This window comes from Hyla sarda, chromosome 10, assembly GCF_029499605.1.
Source record: "Hyla sarda isolate aHylSar1 chromosome 10, aHylSar1.hap1, whole genome shotgun sequence".
NCBI classification, from domain to species: Eukaryota; Metazoa; Chordata; class Amphibia; order Anura; family Hylidae; genus Hyla; species Hyla sarda.
In genome coordinates, this window is record NC_079198.1 from 107,025,110 (window position 1) to 107,044,077 (window position 18,968).

An 18,968-nucleotide genomic window follows, 5' to 3' on the forward strand; every position below is an offset into this window, starting at 1 on the left:
ATTGTAAGACATAAGACACTTACTTCCACAAAAGTAATGTTTTTATCACACAAACCACATGTGCTGGTAAGAAAGTGTCGCTATTCAACCAAACTATGTATCTGAATTTGGATTATCTGACCGGTTTATATATTGTCTATGTTGACTGGATTTCCATGGGCTCAACTTATATAAAACATGTATATGTAATCTTTGAGTGATTGTACCAAGAGAATATATCATGGATAAAGTCAAGTAGATCATATTTCAGCACTAGCTGAATATTGTATTATTATTATTATTATTACATTATTTTATTAATATTATATATTTACTTATGTATTAATATTATATTATACCTTATATTATATATTAAATTATATACAAATTTAAATGGGGAATTAAAAACTGTCCCCTATTGGGAGGTATCCGCTATTGGGAGGTGTCCACTTTTGGGAGGTGTCCCCTATTGGGAGGTGTCCCCTATTGGGAGGTGTCCGCTATTGGGAGGTGTCCACTATTGGGAGGTGTCCCCTATTGGGAGGTGTCCGCTATTGGGAGGTGTCCACTTTTGGGAGGTGTCCCCTATTGGGAGGTGTCCCCTATTGGGAGGTGTCCGCTATTGGGAGGTGTCCGCTATTGGGAGGTGTCCCCTATTGGGAGGTGTCCGCTATTGGGAGGTGTCCGCTATTGGGAGGTGTCCACTATTGGGAGGTGTCCCCTATTGGGAGGTGTCCGCTATTGGGAGGTGTCCGCTAAGGGAGATTCTACTGTAGTTATCACAGCCTAAACCCTTCCATCGTAAGACATAAGACACTTACTTCCACAAAAGTAATGTTTTTATCACACAAACCACATGTGCTGGTAAGAACCTATTCAATCAAACTAACTATGTTTCTGAATTTGGATTCTCTGACCGGTTTATATACTGTCAATGTTGACTGGATTTCCATGGGCTCAACTTATATAAAACATGTACGGTATATGCAATCTTAATATTATATAATATTCACAAAATCTAAATCGAGCTGTTATACAACCTAAACAGTACGGGTTATGAGGGCCATATGTATATAAAGTGGAAGGTGCTGAATAATGTATCCACAACTATAGACTACAAGAAGGAGCGAGGCCTTACCAGTTCGCCCCTGTAATTATGGCCACCATGGTCAACACCCATCTTGAAATATAGACTATATATTCTATAACCTACCGTACATCTTGCCAGGATGTATTGCTGTCCATAGTTTGCTGTCATTCATGTTTCCATGTAAAGTAATGCAGGAACCGTAGGTTGGGTGGTGAAAATATGAGTAATTACTATTGGGGAATAAGAAAGACAGAACTATGAAAAGAACAAACCTATGGCACAATACACCAATACTTCTTTTCTTCTTCTATGCATCCTATCCATAAAAGTCAATCAGTGAAACCAACAAGAAAACGTAACTATTAACTTTACCACAATTGTTAGATGGCCAGTTTAGGTCTACTCCTTCCCTCCATGTACACAATACATGGAGTGCCGAAGCTTCACCAAAGTTGTTTTATACTGTAAAATGTTCCCTTAAAGGGGTACTCCACTGTACAGTGTTCGGAATTAAATGTTCCGAACACTGTTTTCGCGCTGCGGGGGTCAGATATGCCCCTCGTGACATCACAGCCACGCCTCCTCAATGCAAGTCTATGGGAGGGGGCGTGACGACTGATCAGTATTTACCCAGTGGCATTTACTTGGGTTACAACGGCTAAGCATCCCTCCAGGCCACCATGTACTGGTCTGCTTTACTCTTAAGGTTGGTGGGGTTCCTGGCATTCGAGCCAACCCACCACAAACATAAGATATATTAAAGGGGTACTCCGGTGGAAAACTTTTTATTTTTAAATCAACTGGTGCCAGAAAGTTAAACAGATTTGTAAATTTCTTCTATTAAAAAAATCTTAATCCTTCCAGTACTTTCTAGGAGCTGTATACTACAGAGGAAATGCTTTTCTTTTTGTATTTCTCTTCTGTCTCGACCACAGTGCTCTCTGCTGACCTCTGCTGTCCATTTTAGGAACTGTCCAGTGCAGCATATGTTTGCTATGGGGATTTTCTCCTACTCTGGACAGTTCCTAAAATGGACAGCAGAGGTCAGCAGAGAGCACTGTGGTCGTGACAGAAGAGAAATCCAAAAAGAAAAGCATTTCCTCTGTAGTATACAGCCGCTAATACGTACCGGAAGGATTAAGATTTTTTAAATAGAAGTAATTTACAAATCTGTTTAACTTTCTGGCACCAGTTGATTTAAATAAAAAAATGTTTTCCACCGGAGTACCCCTTTAAACTAAATTCTCCTCTTTCCCGCCTCCATTTTGAACCCTTTTACTGTGTGAGTCGAAAAATAACCTTTGGCATCAATAACCACACAGATTATAGGAACAATATCCACATTCTCCTATATGGTATTCTATGGAAGTAGTATCACAATGACAAATAGACTCTTAAGAATAGAAAGAATAGTGTGAGTGACCTAGTGTTCTATAAATGGCAGAAAAGAGAGATTTACTAATCTATATACAGTATAGCTATTTTGGAACAATAATATTACTGTAACGTTCATATACGATGTAATGGTAAATAGACAATGCCAGTATAAAGCCTAGTTTTGTTGCCAGTTTCTAGTACTTAGGACCAGTTCTAAATGTCATTGCAATGATTGTATAATGAAGATCCATTTATTTTACTATACAGTTTGTTTTAAGAATTCAGATCCATTTTAAAGGTGTTATCAGAATTATCTTCCAGAAACAGCACCACTCTTGTCCTCAGTTTATCTGTGGTATTGCAGCTCAGTTTCATTGAAGTGAATGGGTACAAGTTGTAATATCACACATAACCTGAAGACAGGTGTGGCGCTGTTTTTGAAAGAAAGCTGTTATGTATTTATTTATTTTTTGTTTTATCTCAATAGGATTACACTGTTGTACAAATTTTTTTTTGGGTTTCAGAAATCAAATGTGCCATTTCTTAATTAATTTCACATGATGAATTCAAATACAGTATAATAATGAAATTTGTTAGTTGGCTCTAGTTTTTATGCAACGGATATTTAACATTTTCCAACTACAGGTAATAGGCAAATACACTGTTCTACAGGTAAAAAGTTGCGAGCATGAAAACAGCTGTTCTTACATAATTTTGGAGTGTTAAAAACGAACATAACATTAAAAAAAATGTATATTGTCTCTAGTTTCCATGATATAAGCCACCAACTAATGAAGTAAGGTTTATACAATGCCTGATGCAACTTACTCCATAGATTACATAGTCCGTATTGGTGACCAATAGAAAACCATAAACCAACAACAAAACTCCCTGAGGGATTTCAGGGCATCCAATAGTATCAACAACCTTTAGGGGTGGCCCCCCAAGGGGTTAACCCTAAACTAGAAACCCCCCCTAAAACTTAATACTTTATTAATATCTATTAAAACAAAGTATCCCTTGTGAATGTGTGTTTAAAAACACAGCCAAGTGTGTGAGTTTGGTATTAAGATGCACCCATAAAGTATACAGTCTTTGTACTCTATGGTTTATCCAGTGGGTGCATCTAATAGTCCTGAAATGACCACTACTGGCTGCTAGTTAAAACTGTCACCGATAGCCCTCCACAACCCGACGTTTCGTCAGCTCACGCTGACTTAGTCATGGGAGAGAGGCTAAGGGCTCTCAAGTGACTCCGGTCGGCTCATTTTTGCCCTGTATCCGATTTTCTGACCGGACTAAAAACCGAATAAGGGGCAAAAATTAGAAGAGGGCCGGTTCCCATAGTTAGTAAATGCAGTGTGAACCCAGCCTGAACTCGCCAAGCAACAGATACTGGAACATTTATAAAATTTTTGTGACGTAATAATAGATAATATTGTATCATCTTGGCGGTTTCTATTGGTCACCAATACGGACTATGTAATCTATGGTGTAAGTTGCATCATGCATTGTATAAACCTTACTTCATTAGTTGGTGGCTTATAGCATGGAAACTAGAGCCAATATACATTTTTGTATGTTATTTTCATTTTTAGGACCCCAAAATTATGTAAGAACAGCTGTTTTCATGCTCGCAACTTTTTACCTGTAGAAGAGCGTTATTAAATATACAAAATGAGCACTTTGTTTATATTCTATGCAGCTCAATGGAGATCATTATAAATCATATGTAACATAAAGCTGATTTCCATGTGTATTTTACTGGTGGTCCATGAGGTTGTACAGGTGGCCCAGAATAGAGCTAGGAGGGTCAATGAACTAAAAATCACTAAAACCAACAAGAAAACGTAGACTAGTGAACTATACATTTTAGGCTGATGACTACGAGTATTGAATAGCTGGTTTAGGTCTCCTCCTGTTATTCATGTTCATAATAGGGGGTCTGACTTTTGCCAGGATTATAAGTTATCCTTTATCCATAGGATAGGGAATAAAAAACTCCAATGGCGCAGCACCCCAATAAAAAAAAGGTGCATTTATTCACACATATCTCAATACAGCAACGTTTCTGCTCCTATGGAGCCATTTTCAAGCCTAGTGATACATACAGCTTCAGGGGTATTTATACCCAAACCAGGTGCAAAATACAATTAAAGGGTACCTCTCATCAAATAAACTTTTGATATATTTTAGATTAATGAATGTTGAATAACTTTCCAATAGCATGTTAATGAAAAATATGCTTCTTTCTATTGTATTTTTCCCGATCAGTCCTGTCAGCAAGCATTTCTGACTCATGCTGGAGTCCCAAACACTCAGAGCTGCCAGCCTGCTTTGTTCACAGCCAAACAGGCTGTGAACAAAGCAGGCTGGCAGCTCCGAGTGTTCTCCTTTGTGAACAAAGCAGACTGGCAGCTCGTAGTGTTTAGGACTCCAGCATGAGTCTGAAATGCTTGCTGCCAGGACTGGTAGGGAGACCCCTAGTGGTCATTTCTTCAAAGTGGAAAATTAAATAGAAAGAAGCATATTTTTTTAATAACATGCAATTGTAAAGTTATTCTGCATACATTAATCTATAATATATCAAAAAATTTTTGGGGATGAGAGGTACCCTTTAAAGTGCCACAAGTGAACCATATCACAATCAATAAACAATTACATAAATATTCATATATTAAACATGATTTCATATTCGTGTTATACATCATAAAGTGCATTGTAAGTGTCAAAGTGCATAAAGTGAATCAGCTTGAAAAAAAATCATTCCACAGGAACTGTGCAAAAATTCATAATATTAATTCCTCCTAATTAATCACAATATACATCTGTGTGCAAATTATAATTTTACATAAACAAATGAAGGAGGTGGTAAGTTTTACATACATAATCATTTGTTTATGTAAAATTATAATTTGCACACAGATGTTGTGATTAATTAGGAGGAATTAATATTATGAATTTTTGCACAGTTCCTGTGGAATGATTTTTTTTCAAGCTGATTCACTTTATGCACTTTGACACTTACAATGCACTTTATGATGTATAACACGAATATGAAATAATGTTTAATATATGAATATTTATGTAATTGTTTATTGATTGTGATATGATTCACTTGTGGCACTTTAATTGTATTTTGCACCTGGTTTGGGTATAAATACCCCTGAAGCTGTATGTATCACTAGGCTTGAAAATGGCTCCATAGGAGCAGAAACGTTGCTGTATTGAGATATGTGTGAATAAATGCACCTTTTTTATTGGAGTGCTGCGTCATTGGAGTTTTTTGTCTAAAGGAGGCCCTGATCTGGTCTGGACGTTGGCACCCATTTTTTTCTTAGGACTGAGCGGTGCTGCAACTACTTTCTACTATATCTGCATAGGATAGGGAATAGTTAGGATAGGATAGGGAATAGTCCAACCACTATGATCCCCACTGACCACAAGAATGGAGGCTCCTTGTCCCTTAAGTGAATGAATAGGAAGCACATATGCTCAGCCATAGGTCTATTCACTCTCTATGGGACTTCTGAACATTGTTGGGCACTGAATTCTTCTATGTTTAGAAGTCCTATAGACAGTGAATGGAGTTTTGGCTGAGCCTGCACGCTGCTGCTACTACATTCAGGGAAAATTGATCACTGTTCTTATGAATGGTGGGGGTCCCAGCAGTTAGACCCCCACCGATTAGCTAGCTATCCCCTTTCCTTTTGGTAGGGCATAATTTTAATCTTGGGATAACACCTTAAACAAGCACTATGGCCCTTTCATTCTGAAGATCATTGGGCTTCCTGGTAGTTGAACTAGACCCCCACTAAACAAAAAGCAATATTCTAGCCACGTTCTCTGGTCGGAAAAAGAACTTCAGTGATGATTGACCCCCATCCCTACCAAAATATATTAAGCCTAAGCTCACATTGCCACTGTGGTGAGGGTGTTGATGGTAGGGCAGATGTTATTACCCCAGGGGCAGATGGAATTATCCCTTTTTGTGTTCGTGACGCCAAGGCGCGGTTATCCTCTACACCACCCAAGGTATGGCCGCTGGTTCCTGAGCCAGGCGCGGGGCAAATAATCACTCCAATGCAGGGTTATGGAACAATGCCAGCTTTACTGAGGAAGACAGATGGTATAGTCTTTACAGCTCAGTTAGGCCCAAGGAGATGACAAGTGACTTAAGGAGACTTGCGGGCTCGCTGGGACTTGTAGTGGACTTGGACTGAATAATGCAGACCCACGCTGACTTTAGCAGACTTTGTAGACTTGACTATGACTGACTTGACTTCTCCCCTATGGTTGCTTACCAAGTTTTGAATTTCACCTGAAGGGGTACACGATTGGTGGAAGCGTAGCTGCATGGTGAGGCCAAGGTCTCCTTAGGACACCAGACACTCTCAGGTCTTGACTGTACTGTTCCTCAGCAAGGTCTAAACTCATCTGAATAAGCTAGCTCCTCCCTTGGTTAATGAGGGAGCAATTTGGAGGGGTCCTATAGGTCACCACACAAGTCACCTGGTCACTGACACCTTCCCTGGTTACATGATTTGGTAACAACATTTAAAGGCATATGAACATTAAAAAGGCAGATTAATAAATCACATAAGGCCCAGTTAACCATTTAGGGTTGGTGGACTGGAAGTGGACTCAGGGGCACTGAAATAGAGTCCACCACACAGGACAGAAAAGGGTACAGGAGAGCAACTCCTGTACTGGGCCACCACACCGTCATGCCCCACTATTCAGAATTCTGTCAGCAATTCCGTCAGAACGACGGGGGTTTAGTGTAGAAAATAATAGCACATGCACATTTTTTTTCTCTGGTAAACTACCGTATCTCCAACATTCCCTATTCAAGTGACTGGAGTCCGTCATGACCCGGCAGTGTCCATTGTGCTCCGACCCCTTTTAGGGTTCGTTCTGCGCAAGAAAAAAAAAAAGAGCTGAACGGGACGGATGCAAATGGCAATGTGAACTTAGCCTGACCCAGGTGTTCCTCTACCCCTCCGCTATCTTGAGTTAAAGTGATCTTATGTCTCATTCCATGAAAGAACAATGTGAGGCCTCTATTCTATAAATAGCATAAAAGGGAGACGTACTGCTATAAATATCGAGTTACCTCTCGTTGCTTTTCACTGGCCGGTTATTGGACACCATAAAAGTTTTCTTTTAACTTATCTTGTTGGACAGGCACAGCTCGTGTTCTAGTATAGACAGGCTTACAGGCCTCATTAACTCTTAGAAGATTGGCATCGATCCTGCACGTGGGAATAAACATAGACCGCGAAGATAGGTAGAAGTTGATTTTTATGTGTTTTGCTGTTATTCTTGGGTTTCTACATAGATTTTTGTACTACAATATCAGCAGGAATATTGTAATGCTGCTTCTATGATTTATATTGCTTTCTTGTGATGAGTCCAAGGATACATGTCATTAATCCTTAGATGGCCTCAGTCTACATATTATGGGAGAGATTTATCAAAACACGTCCAGAGGATAAGTTGCTGAGTTGCCCATAGCAACCAATCACATCGCTTCTTTCTGTTTTCAGAGGCCTTTTCAAAAATGAAACAAGCGATCTGATTGGTTTCTATGGACAACTCAGCAACTTTTCCTCTGGACAGGTTTTGATAAATCTACCCCATTATGTGTAGCCATCTTGTTCTGTCTTTTATTTATGGGACTGGGGGATAACATAGAAGATTCCTCATGCCTCTGTCAGTTCTTCCTGGCAGTCAATCACTGTGAAGGAACTCTCCTCACACAAACCCTCTCACTATTCCGTGTCATACTTGTATGAATTTATGTCACTAGCCTCAAAAAATGAAGGATTTTAATTTATCCCCTTAAAGACGCAGCCAGTTCTCATTTGTGTGTTATGATTTTTTAACTCCTCGCCTTCTAAAAGCCTTAACGCTTTTGACTTTCCAATAAAAGAGCCATATCAGTTTTTTTTGTTTTGTTTTTGTGGGACCAATTGTACTTTTGAATGTCTCATTTTGTTTTCTTTACCAAAAATATATTGCAAATCAATTTTTTTTTTAATTTGGGGCCGATACCTCAGATGGGTACCTAATTACTAATAAAAAAAAACCTTTATAAAACTGTTGTTCTGTTGAGAGAATTTTTTCAGAGTACTATACATTTGGAAAAAGAAAAGGAATATGGTCACATTTCCACAAAAAAAAATAACATCATGTAGTTATGGATTTTGGTGAAATTTTCCAACATTTCTTGCCACTTCATGGCCACCTCATTGAGATAGGTCCCTAACCTGAAAGTCGTAGTGTGGCCCAGCGACCACCATCACTGCAACACCAGTGCCAACAGGGGAGTGACCCAGTAGCCCGGCTAACTCGCTAAATACTAAGCCCCTCAGATTTCTGCCACATCATCCCGCAGACACAGCACTGGAGCAACAACAGTCGCCGCACAACACCACACAAACGGATCAAATCACAAAGCTTACCAATTTATGTGCTCCCAGTCAGCAGACTGAGAGATATTTGTAGTGTTGAGCGGCATAGGCCATATTCGAATTCGCGATATTTCGCGAATATATGGACGAATATTCGTCATATATTCTCAAAATTCGCATATTCGTAATATTCACGTTTTATTTTCGCATATGCGAAAATTCGCGTATGCCAAAATTAGCATATACAAAAATTGGCATAAGCATATGCGAAAATTCGCACGCCAGTCTCACACAGTAGTATTAGAAGTCTTCTTTAAACCACACAAGCTGGAAGCAGAGAGGGGTGATCACTGTGGTATACTGTGAAAAAAAAATAGGGATAGGGGATAAGTTTGAGATCGCGGGGGTCCGACCGCTGGGGCCCCCTGTGATCTCTCTGTACGGGGGCCAGGCTCTCCGGCCAGATAGCGGGTGTCGACCTCCGCACGAAGCGGCGGCCGACATGCCCCCTCAATACATCTCTATGGCAGAGCTGGAGATTGCCAAAGGCAGCGCTTCGGCTCTGCCATAGAGTTGTATTGAGGGGGCGTGTTGGCCGCCGCTTCGTGTGGAGGTCGACACGCCCACTTCCCACGGGCTGTCGGGGCTCCGTACAGGAGATCGCAGGGGACCCGAGCGGTCGGACCCCCCCGCGATCTCAAACTTATCCCCTATCCTTAGGATAGGGGATAAGTTGTTCACCACTGGACTACTCCTTTAAAAATTCACATTATGGGACTATTACAAATATGGTTACAAATATACTAGTATTGGTCCACTCCACCGGATAAAATATAAATGATTGTACATAATACTTATTCATCTTTTATATAGAAACAACCCAAACTTTACAAATAGGTATTTTGGGCACAAACCTGTCACATATGAATCCATTGAAGTCACAAGTCAAAATGAACTTCTTCACCAACCTATCCGGTATCTGAAGCACCAAGGGGATTTCGGACATGATGTTCATAAAATGGAACTTATACCACTCATGAAGTGCATCCACTCCTGACCAGAATGAGCGGTTGTAGCAGTCTTTCCCAGAAGAATCACACTAACAAAGAGAAGCATACAGGTCATATGGTATGCAGTGACTGGTTAGAATCTTGTTTGTTTAATACTTTAAGGGTGTATTCACACGTACAGGATCCTGTACATACTTGATGCGCAGCATATGAAGCTTTGTTCAGTCATTTACTTTACATTGAAATCTGCAGCATAAAGTCTACAGTTTCAAATCTTACGCATCAAATATGCGATGGATTCTATATGTGTGAACCTAAAGGGGATGTATGAGATTATACAAACAAGGCGTGATCAGACATCTTATTCCCTATCCTTTGGATAGGGGAAAATATGTTTAGGGACAGAGTACCCCTTTAAATTTGAAAAATACATACCAAAAATGTGAACAGATCAGAAAATCTATATTTCCTACAGATTACCTGCTTACCCTCAGCAGATATTTTCCCATTCTGAAATCATGAGAATAGGGGTCCGGTGTCCCCCATTTAGAAAGAGCATTGGTTGGACATGTGCGCTAATGCTCCTTTCAACTTTACAGGCCTGACAAAGTTAGCTGAAGTGTTATATAGAATGGTTGCCCACATGTCCAACCATCACATATCCAACCACCTCTCCATTCAATCAGGTGGACACAGGACCTCTGTTCTTGTGGTTATTGGGATTCTAGTGGTAGGACCCCATGGATCATCAAATGCTCATCACTATCCTGCATATAGCACTCAAATGTCACCTGCAACTGATCCGTAACAAATTCTGCATGTAAGGAATACAAAAGTTGTAGGGTATTAGTCCATGGTTTAACATAACGCTACATTTGGCCTCAAAGTCTCATAGAACCCATTAAAACTGTTGATTTCAATACCTTTGCTTTACGTGAACTAAGGCAGAGAGCTTGTTAAAAGAGTGGTCTAGTGCAGACTATTCCAACTCCGTTGTGCCCGGGCTGAAAAAAAATGAAAATAAACTTTCACTCACCTTCCTGCATTCCCCCGGAGCGCCACTACAGCTGATTGGTCCTCCGGTCCTGTCTTCTGCCTTCTTCCTGTGCACGGAGCGTCACACGGCGCTCAGCCTATCACTGGTCGAGGCAGGACATTGCTGCGGCCAGTGATAGGCTGAGTGCCGTGTGACGGTAGGTGCACAGGAAGAAGGCAGAATATGGGACTGGAGGACCGATCAGCTGTAGCGGCGCTCTGGGGGAACGCAGGAAGGTGAGTGAAAGTTTGTTTAATTTTTCCTTCAGCCCGGGCACAATGAAGTTGGAATAGTCTGCACTAGACCACTCTTTTAAGGTATCGGTTGGTTGTTATGTGCATAACCAGACAGTTTTGGTTGCAGGTAGATTGATAAATCTGGGCCATTATCTCTTTTTTTGAGCTCATCTACCTATGTTTTATTTCTAATTGAAGTTTATTTGCGGACATCCCAAATCCCTCCATCAGTCACTAGTGCTGGTCATAAACAATAGGACTCTAGGGGCAGGTATAACAGTCTCTTACCAGTTTAAATCCCACTTTTTGCCTTGATCTGGTAGTGTTTTGGGTCCCATCCTCCGTAGTAATTTTCATCAGACATATTGATTTGTCTAAACGAAAAGTTCCATTGTCTGTAATAGTCATATTATTCATGATGTCCTCAAGATCAATAATTTCTCTTTCCTTGAATAAATGCAGGGAACCATTGTAACCATACATCGTGCTCAGTGTTTCCTCTGCCAGATGATCCAGCTGGTTAAGATATTCATTAACCTGTCCAAACCTAGATGGAGACATGACATATCTGCTTAGTGACAAGCTTGGTGCAATTTTGGTGTTTAGAAAAGCTCTTACTGGCTGAAACGGGATGCCAATGTGCCCAGTGATTGGCGGAGCGGGCATGGCCTGCTGAGACATCTTATCTAAAAAGTATCAACCAGCGGTGACCAGCAGGGGAACTCATGTCGCTGGAATGGGAGCTACATTAGACTGGGGTACGTAAATTTGACTTATTTTTTATTTTGACCATGCCCCCAGCATAATATAATAAAATGTTTGATACTAAAAGAGCTCTTTAAGGGCATGTAACTGAGGGCAAAACGGAATATGCTGAATAAGGTTCTCAGAGATACCTGAAGTCATAAAACAACAACATTGGGCAGCTGAAAGTCTCAGAATAAAGATGTTGTCTGGTTAAGGCCATGTTCACACATCGGAATTTCTGTGGCGGAGTCCGCATTGGAATTCGGCACAGAGATTCTGCTGCAGCAGAGTCCTGTTGAATTCAGACTCCACACGGAATGCATAGCCCTCTATGAGACGGCGCATTCTTTTGTGGTCCTAGCGAGATTTTCCGTGTGGACATTCTGGACGTGTAGACATGGCCTTAGAAAACTCATTTTTTAAATAGTTGGCAATCCCCCTACCAGGACCTCATCTATTAGACAATAAAGGGATTGTCTTCTAAGAGAGAGTCTATCCCTGAGGAGGTCTCATCATGTCCACACCTTGCCGTATTTCTCCTGTGGTAGCACTACAGGAAAAAAATACACTTTTTGGCTTCTTATGGGCTTTTTTAGGGGACCCCTCCAATAGAGTAGGATCACAAAAATTGGCAACCTCAGTCTGTTACAATGCAGTGTTCAGAGCTATTGGTTAAAGGGGTACTCCGCCGCACATATCTTTTCCCCTATAAGATGTCAGATAGCAGGGGTCCCGATCTCCGGGCCGGCACCCCTGTCATTTGGGTTGGTGACAACTGATGCAGGCCGTCATGACCCCTCCATTCAAGTCTATGGGAGGAGGCGTGACGGCTCTGTACTAGCTGTCACGACCCTCCCATAGACCTGAATGGAGGGGGCATGGCATGATGTCACGAACGCGGAAGCTGCAGGCTTCTGTGTTACGTACGCTGTAGCTGCAAGCCAGGAGATCGTTGGGGTCTTTAGCGGCAGGAACCCCGTGATCTAACATCTTATCCCCTTATGCCAACCCGAGGGAGACATGAAGCCTTTAGGGGCAAAAATCTTTTTTCTCAACATGCCCAGGCTACCGGCATTAAAAAAAATAAACTTTTTTTTTTCATTAAATGTTTTTATTAACAAGTTTTAAAAATTAATTTTGCCAAAGTACCCCTTTAGTGCATCTGTCACGTCTTTCATACATGTTTAGCTGGAGACACATTGCAGTAACTGTTATCAAGCTTATTCTAGGCATACTTTTTGTCGCTTTATATTATATTTTCTAGACTGTGTGTAAGTGTCAGAGAGATGGGGCATGGGGTCTGTTATGCCCTGAGGCTGCAACACCTCTCTCTGCTGACATCATGCTGGAACCTCCTGTTGATTGACTCCCTGGGCTCGCAAGCCCGTGGCAACCCTGTGGGTAGTTTGCTCATATGTAATAAATATGTCTGAGACCCACTTACCTCCTAACGGTTTGTAGCTGACCCTCTCCAATTACCAATAATAATTAAATAAATAACTGAGACAACAACAACTTTTAGCTTTGTGTGGGTGGGGATCGGCCACAGCTTTATTTATAAAAATAACTATATAAATAACAAATATTTGTAAAAAAAAAAAAAGGCACCGTTGGCTTCTTGCCAACCCGAGAGGTGCTGCCACACCGTCCAGTGTGCAGGTCTACCCCGGATTGACCCCGCTTTCACCATCTTCTTTCCGCTAAGCTGTAACTTACAACAAAATAAATACAAAAAGGGAGGGAGGGCAAAACTCTGGGTCCTGGGCAGCAAAGAGGAGGGGGAAGGGGAGTGTCGGCACTATAAATACCCAGGGGAGGAGCCCCTAATGCCCGGGAAAAACTTGAGCACCCTGATAGGTGCATCACTCCTGGGACATAGCACTTCTATTACTAGGCAGATACAGATAGGGGAGGGGGAGTGAAACTTCTATCAAACTTGCTTAACCCCTTAACTGCTCTCCAGTCAGGGGGCAAGCTACCTCAACACAGCTTGCCCCACCAGACTAACCACAGAATCGGCATGGGCCGGTGAGTTCTGTGTGTCAATCCATAGGAGGCGCGAGCATGATGTTGGTGGGTGTAGGGGACATTTAGCCTCGCCTCTTCGAAACAGTCTAAAAAAGGGATTTTTTATGGATATATAGCAAAGAATAGGCTTGATAACAGCTACTGCAATGTGTCTCCAATTAAACATGTATAAAAGACGTGACAGATGTACTTTATGAGGTACTCCAGAGGGAAAAAAATATTTTCAAATCAGCCGGTGCCAGAAAGTTCTACAGATTTGTAAATTACTTCTATGTAAAAATCTTAATCCTTCCTGTACTTATCAGCTTCTGTAGTCTCCAGAGAAAGTTGTGTGGTTTTTTCGAGTCTGACTACAGTGCTCTCTGCTGCCACCTCTGTCAGTGTTAGGAACTATCCAGAGTAGGAGCAAATCCCCATAACAAACCTCTCCTGCTCTGGACAGTTTCTGACATGGACAGAGGTGTCAGTAGAGAGCACTGTGGTCAGACTGGAAAGAACTACAAAACGTTCTCTGAAGCATACAGCAGCTGATAAGTACTGGAAGGATTAAGATTTTTGGGATTAAGAATTTTAAAAATAAGTAATTTACAAATCTGTATAACTTTCTGGCACTAGTTGATTTGAAAACCATTTTGTTTCTCTGGAGTACCCCTTTAAAGGGGTATTCCAGGCCAAAACTTTTTTCTTATATATCAACTGGCTCCGGAAAGTTAAACAGATTTTGTAAATGACTTCTATTAAAAAAATCTTAATCCTTCCAATAGTTATTAGCTTCTGAAGTTGAGTTGTTGTTTTCTGTCTAACTGCTCTCTGAGGACTCACGTCCCAGGAGCTGTGCAGTTCCTATGGGGATATTCTCCCATCATGCACAGCTCCCGGGACGTGACATCATCATTGAGCAGTTAGACAGAAAACTTCAGAAGCTCATAAGTACTGAAAGGATTAAGATTTTTTAATAGAAGTAATTTACAAATCTGTTTAACTTTCCGGAGCCAGTTGAGATATATATATATATATATATATATATATATATATATATATATATATATCTCTCAAAGGCTGATTTGTGAGTCGCTCACCCCATGCACGCCCACCTCGCCACCTGTGCCGTAGACCGGCCGGTACCGCCTCCGGCTACTCGCTTGTAGAGGAAAGAACAAGGTCCGGCACTAGGTTGCAGGTAAAAACTTCTTATTTCTTTATTTGAAGATTCTGCAGTACAGGGTAGAAAGTCTGACGCGTTTTGCTAAAGAGCTTAATCGTAGACTACGATTAAGCTCCTTAGCGAAACGCGTCAGACTTTCTACCCTGTACTGCAGAATCTTCAAATAAAGAAATAAGAAGTTTTTACCTGCAACCTAGTGCCGGACCTTGTTCTTTCCTATATATATATATATATATATATATATATATATATATATATAAAGGTTTTGCCTGGAATACCGCTTTAAGGTGCAATTCAGTGAGCATACATTTTACCTTCGTACTCCTATCCCCATGGTCCTATTTCCTCTACTATTTGCTTTAATAAGTGGTCATACCTGTAAGGGTTAAGATTGCAGACAGTGACGGCAGGAAATATATTTTTCTTGGACTGTATCTGAATAGCTATCTTAACTGGATAGGCCCAATATTGGTTGACGGCGTCTCCAAACTGCCAATACATCATCCCAAAGGAGCAAAAGAAAAGGACAACCCAAAAGCCGGTCTTCATTTTATTCCTCCTGGAGCAGTTCAGTCTGATCGTGCCGTGGATGGTGGTGTTATCGCAGAAGAACTCAAACAACTCTGTGAAGGAGCCATAAAATTCAAACCAGCCTTCTTCCGATTTTTTCACCTCCGTAGACTCCATATTGAAGCGGCCCTGAGAACGTAAAGACGCAGTTCATACCCATCCACAGCACATGAAAAATAGAAGTAAAAATTGCTCTAAAACAGTGGGGGAGATAGATCAAAACCTGTTTTGGGGAAGAGTGGGGCAGTTGCCCATGGCAACCAGACTGCTTCTTTCATTTTTAAAGAGCTCTCTGTGAAAAATGAAAGAAGCGATCTGATTGGTTGCCATGGGCAACTGCACCACTCTTCCCCTAAACAGGTTTTGATAAATCTTCCCTAGTGTTTTCCAAACAATGTGCCTCCAACTGTTGCAAAGCTACAACTCCCAGCATGCCCGGACAGCCGAAGGCTGTCCGGGCATGCTGGGAGTTGTAGTTTTGCAACAGCTGGAGGCACCGTGGTTAAAAAGCACCGCTGCAGAAGCTTAATACATCAAGCGTGATGCTTATACATCTGGTAACTTATTCCTAGATAGGAGATAAGACATAAAACTAACAGAAAAGTAAAATACAATGATAATAAGCAAATTTGACCTAAAATGTTAGAAGTTCATCAGATTTTCATCTAATGTAACAATAAATCATTCCTTATTTATTTATTTATTTTATTTATTTTTTATAATTTACCGATCAAATGATCTGACAAGAAATTAGTTAGAAAAAGTAAGTACCCCCTCTGGGATTATCAGTGTCAAGAGGGCCAGATTTCAATCACTGTAGTAAAAAATAAATAAATACATACATACAATATATACATATATACAATATAAAAAAAAATAAACACACACACACACACATATATATATTATAATATACAGTATAATTAATATAAATAATTTATGTATTTTATCTATTTATTCTTTATTTATTTATGGGTCATCAATAGTCCCAATTTTGTTGCAGACCAGGTCCCAAATAAATAGGGCATAGGTTAATGTGCATAATATAATATACAGTATAATTAATATAAATCATTTATGTATGTTATTTATTTATTTTTTACTACAGTGATTGAAATCTTGACATTGACCTTTTCTAACTAATTTGGTGTCAGATCATTTGGTATATATAAATTTTGTGTGTATACATATATAATGTATAAATAAACAATATATATTCATATATATATATATATATATATATATATATATACACACACACACACATTTTAAAATGTATAATAGTTTTCCAAAAATAATAATGATATTAACAAATAGAATGAATGAGATAATGGTAACAAATAATAATGAAATTAATAATATAAGCATAATAGAGTTTTAAATAAAATGACATAATATAGTGTTTCAGCAATAAAACAATATTAATAATTATTATTTTCCCACTTTCCTTCGGTATTCCCTCTTACCTGGGTCTGTGCACCTGTACAGCTGCTATGCGAGGGAACTGCCACACAGTGCTGCTGTGCAGCTTTATAAAGGCTGGAGGGTGTTATCTCCATGGAGGAAGTGCCAGAATCCATGGATGTCTATATGAACACACACCTTATGCGTGTACATGGAAATATATGATCAAAATCTGGACTCTATTGTAACTGCAGAGAGAATTTGTGGTGCTGCTTTATATAGTGATGATAGATACAGGGATGTCACACTGCACAGTATATACTCCATTCCTATGCTCTGTAAATGCATGTGTTTTTGCAAAGTGCAGATAACATTCCTCCCTTTGGGTCAATAGTCCCAATTTTGTTGCAGACCAGGTCCAAAATAAATAGGGTATATGTTAATGTGCATTAAAAAGCAGGATTGGGGGCATGTGAATGGAAATGATTGTGTATTTTGACCTTTTACCCCATACACCATGGTGTAAGCCATATCCCATGTTTATAAGTTGGAAAACCAGTAAATGGCTATCCTGATATACATGTGACCTACCTGAACTGTGTCAAAAAGATGAACAAACCAAATGTAGTCTCCGCATACATTTAAATACTTTCAAACAAACACACACACACAAGCATATATATATATATATATATATATATATATATGTATACTTGGTTTGTAGCACCAGGAATCTGTGCACTGAGGACAAGCAGGGCTCTGTACACTGAGGACAAGCAGGGCTCTGTGCATTGAGGACAAGCAGGGCTCTGTGCACTGAGGACAAGCAGGGCTCTGTGCACTGAGGACAAGCAGGGCTCTGTGCACTGAGGACAAGCAGGGCTCTGTACACTGAGGACAAGCAGGGCTCTGTACACCGAGGACACGCAGGGCTCTGTACACAGAGGACAAGCGGTGCCCCTGTATACCGAGGACAAGCGGGGCCCTGTACACCGAGGACAAGCGGGGCCCTGTACACCGAGGACAAGCGGGGCCCTGTACACCGAGGACAAGCGGGGCCCTGTACACCGAGGGCAAGCGGGGCCCTGTACACCGAGGGCAAGCGGGGCCCTGTACACCGAGGACAAGCGGGGCCCTGTACACCGAGGACAAGCGGGGCTCTGTACACTGAGGACAAGCAGAGCTCTGTGCACTGAGGACAAGCAGGGCTCTGTGCACTGGGGACAAGCAGGGCTCTGTGCACTGAGGACAAGCAGGGCTCTGTCCACTGAGGCTCTTTGACACACTACCGGCTCACACAGCAGGATGATTGACAAGCCAGGTGCCTGCACAGAGCCCTGCATGTCCTGTCTCCACACTTCCTGTATTTCGTCTCTGCACAGGGAACACAGACAATAGCTGCATGGGCAAGACAGCATTTTTTCACCCAAAAATATAATTTTGTTTTTTACCAATGTATATCACAGATATACATGTTCTTACCTACATTATATAATGATTTTCTGCAAACGACAGGTCCACTTTAATGGGGTTGTCCACAGACAGGATACGGGATAACTGTATGACAGCGGAAGGCCTGTTTTCAGGGACCCCTAAGAATAGAGTGGCATTGCACATGCATGACCACAACTCCATTCATTCTCTATGACAGCTACCAGAGATAACAAAGTGCTGAACTTGGCAGTACCCAGCACCTGCCTTAGAGAATGAACTGTTCGGTGGTGATCATTGGTCTGTTCTGACAGGAGACTCGTATCCTCGTTTTAGAAATTGCAAGGTGTCATAGAGGTTGGATCCTTAGTGATCATATGGTTAGGAGATAACCTGGAACGACCCCTTTAACTTATCTGAACATGTCTGCACATTTACAGAGTGCACAATGGGGAATCGATACTACGAGAAACTCTTTG

At 40.9% G+C, this 18,968-nt stretch overlaps 1 protein-coding gene across 1 annotated transcript in view; it reads right to left on the minus strand.

Annotated features, from left to right (window-relative positions):
• SCNN1D (sodium channel epithelial 1 subunit delta) overlaps positions 1-18,968 on the minus strand; it is a 47,457-nt gene that overhangs the window by 26,210 nt on the left and 2,279 nt on the right. The window contains exons 2-5 of the mRNA XM_056543602.1: positions 15,461-15,783; positions 11,433-11,691; positions 9,777-9,961; positions 1,193-1,299 (exon numbers count right to left, since the gene is read on the minus strand). Of these exons, the coding sequence (XP_056399577.1) occupies positions 1,193-1,299; positions 9,777-9,961; positions 11,433-11,691; positions 15,461-15,771 (862 nt within the window). The 5' untranslated portion in view covers positions 15,772-15,783. The remainder of the gene's footprint in view (positions 1-1,192; positions 1,300-9,776; positions 9,962-11,432; positions 11,692-15,460; positions 15,784-18,968) is intronic.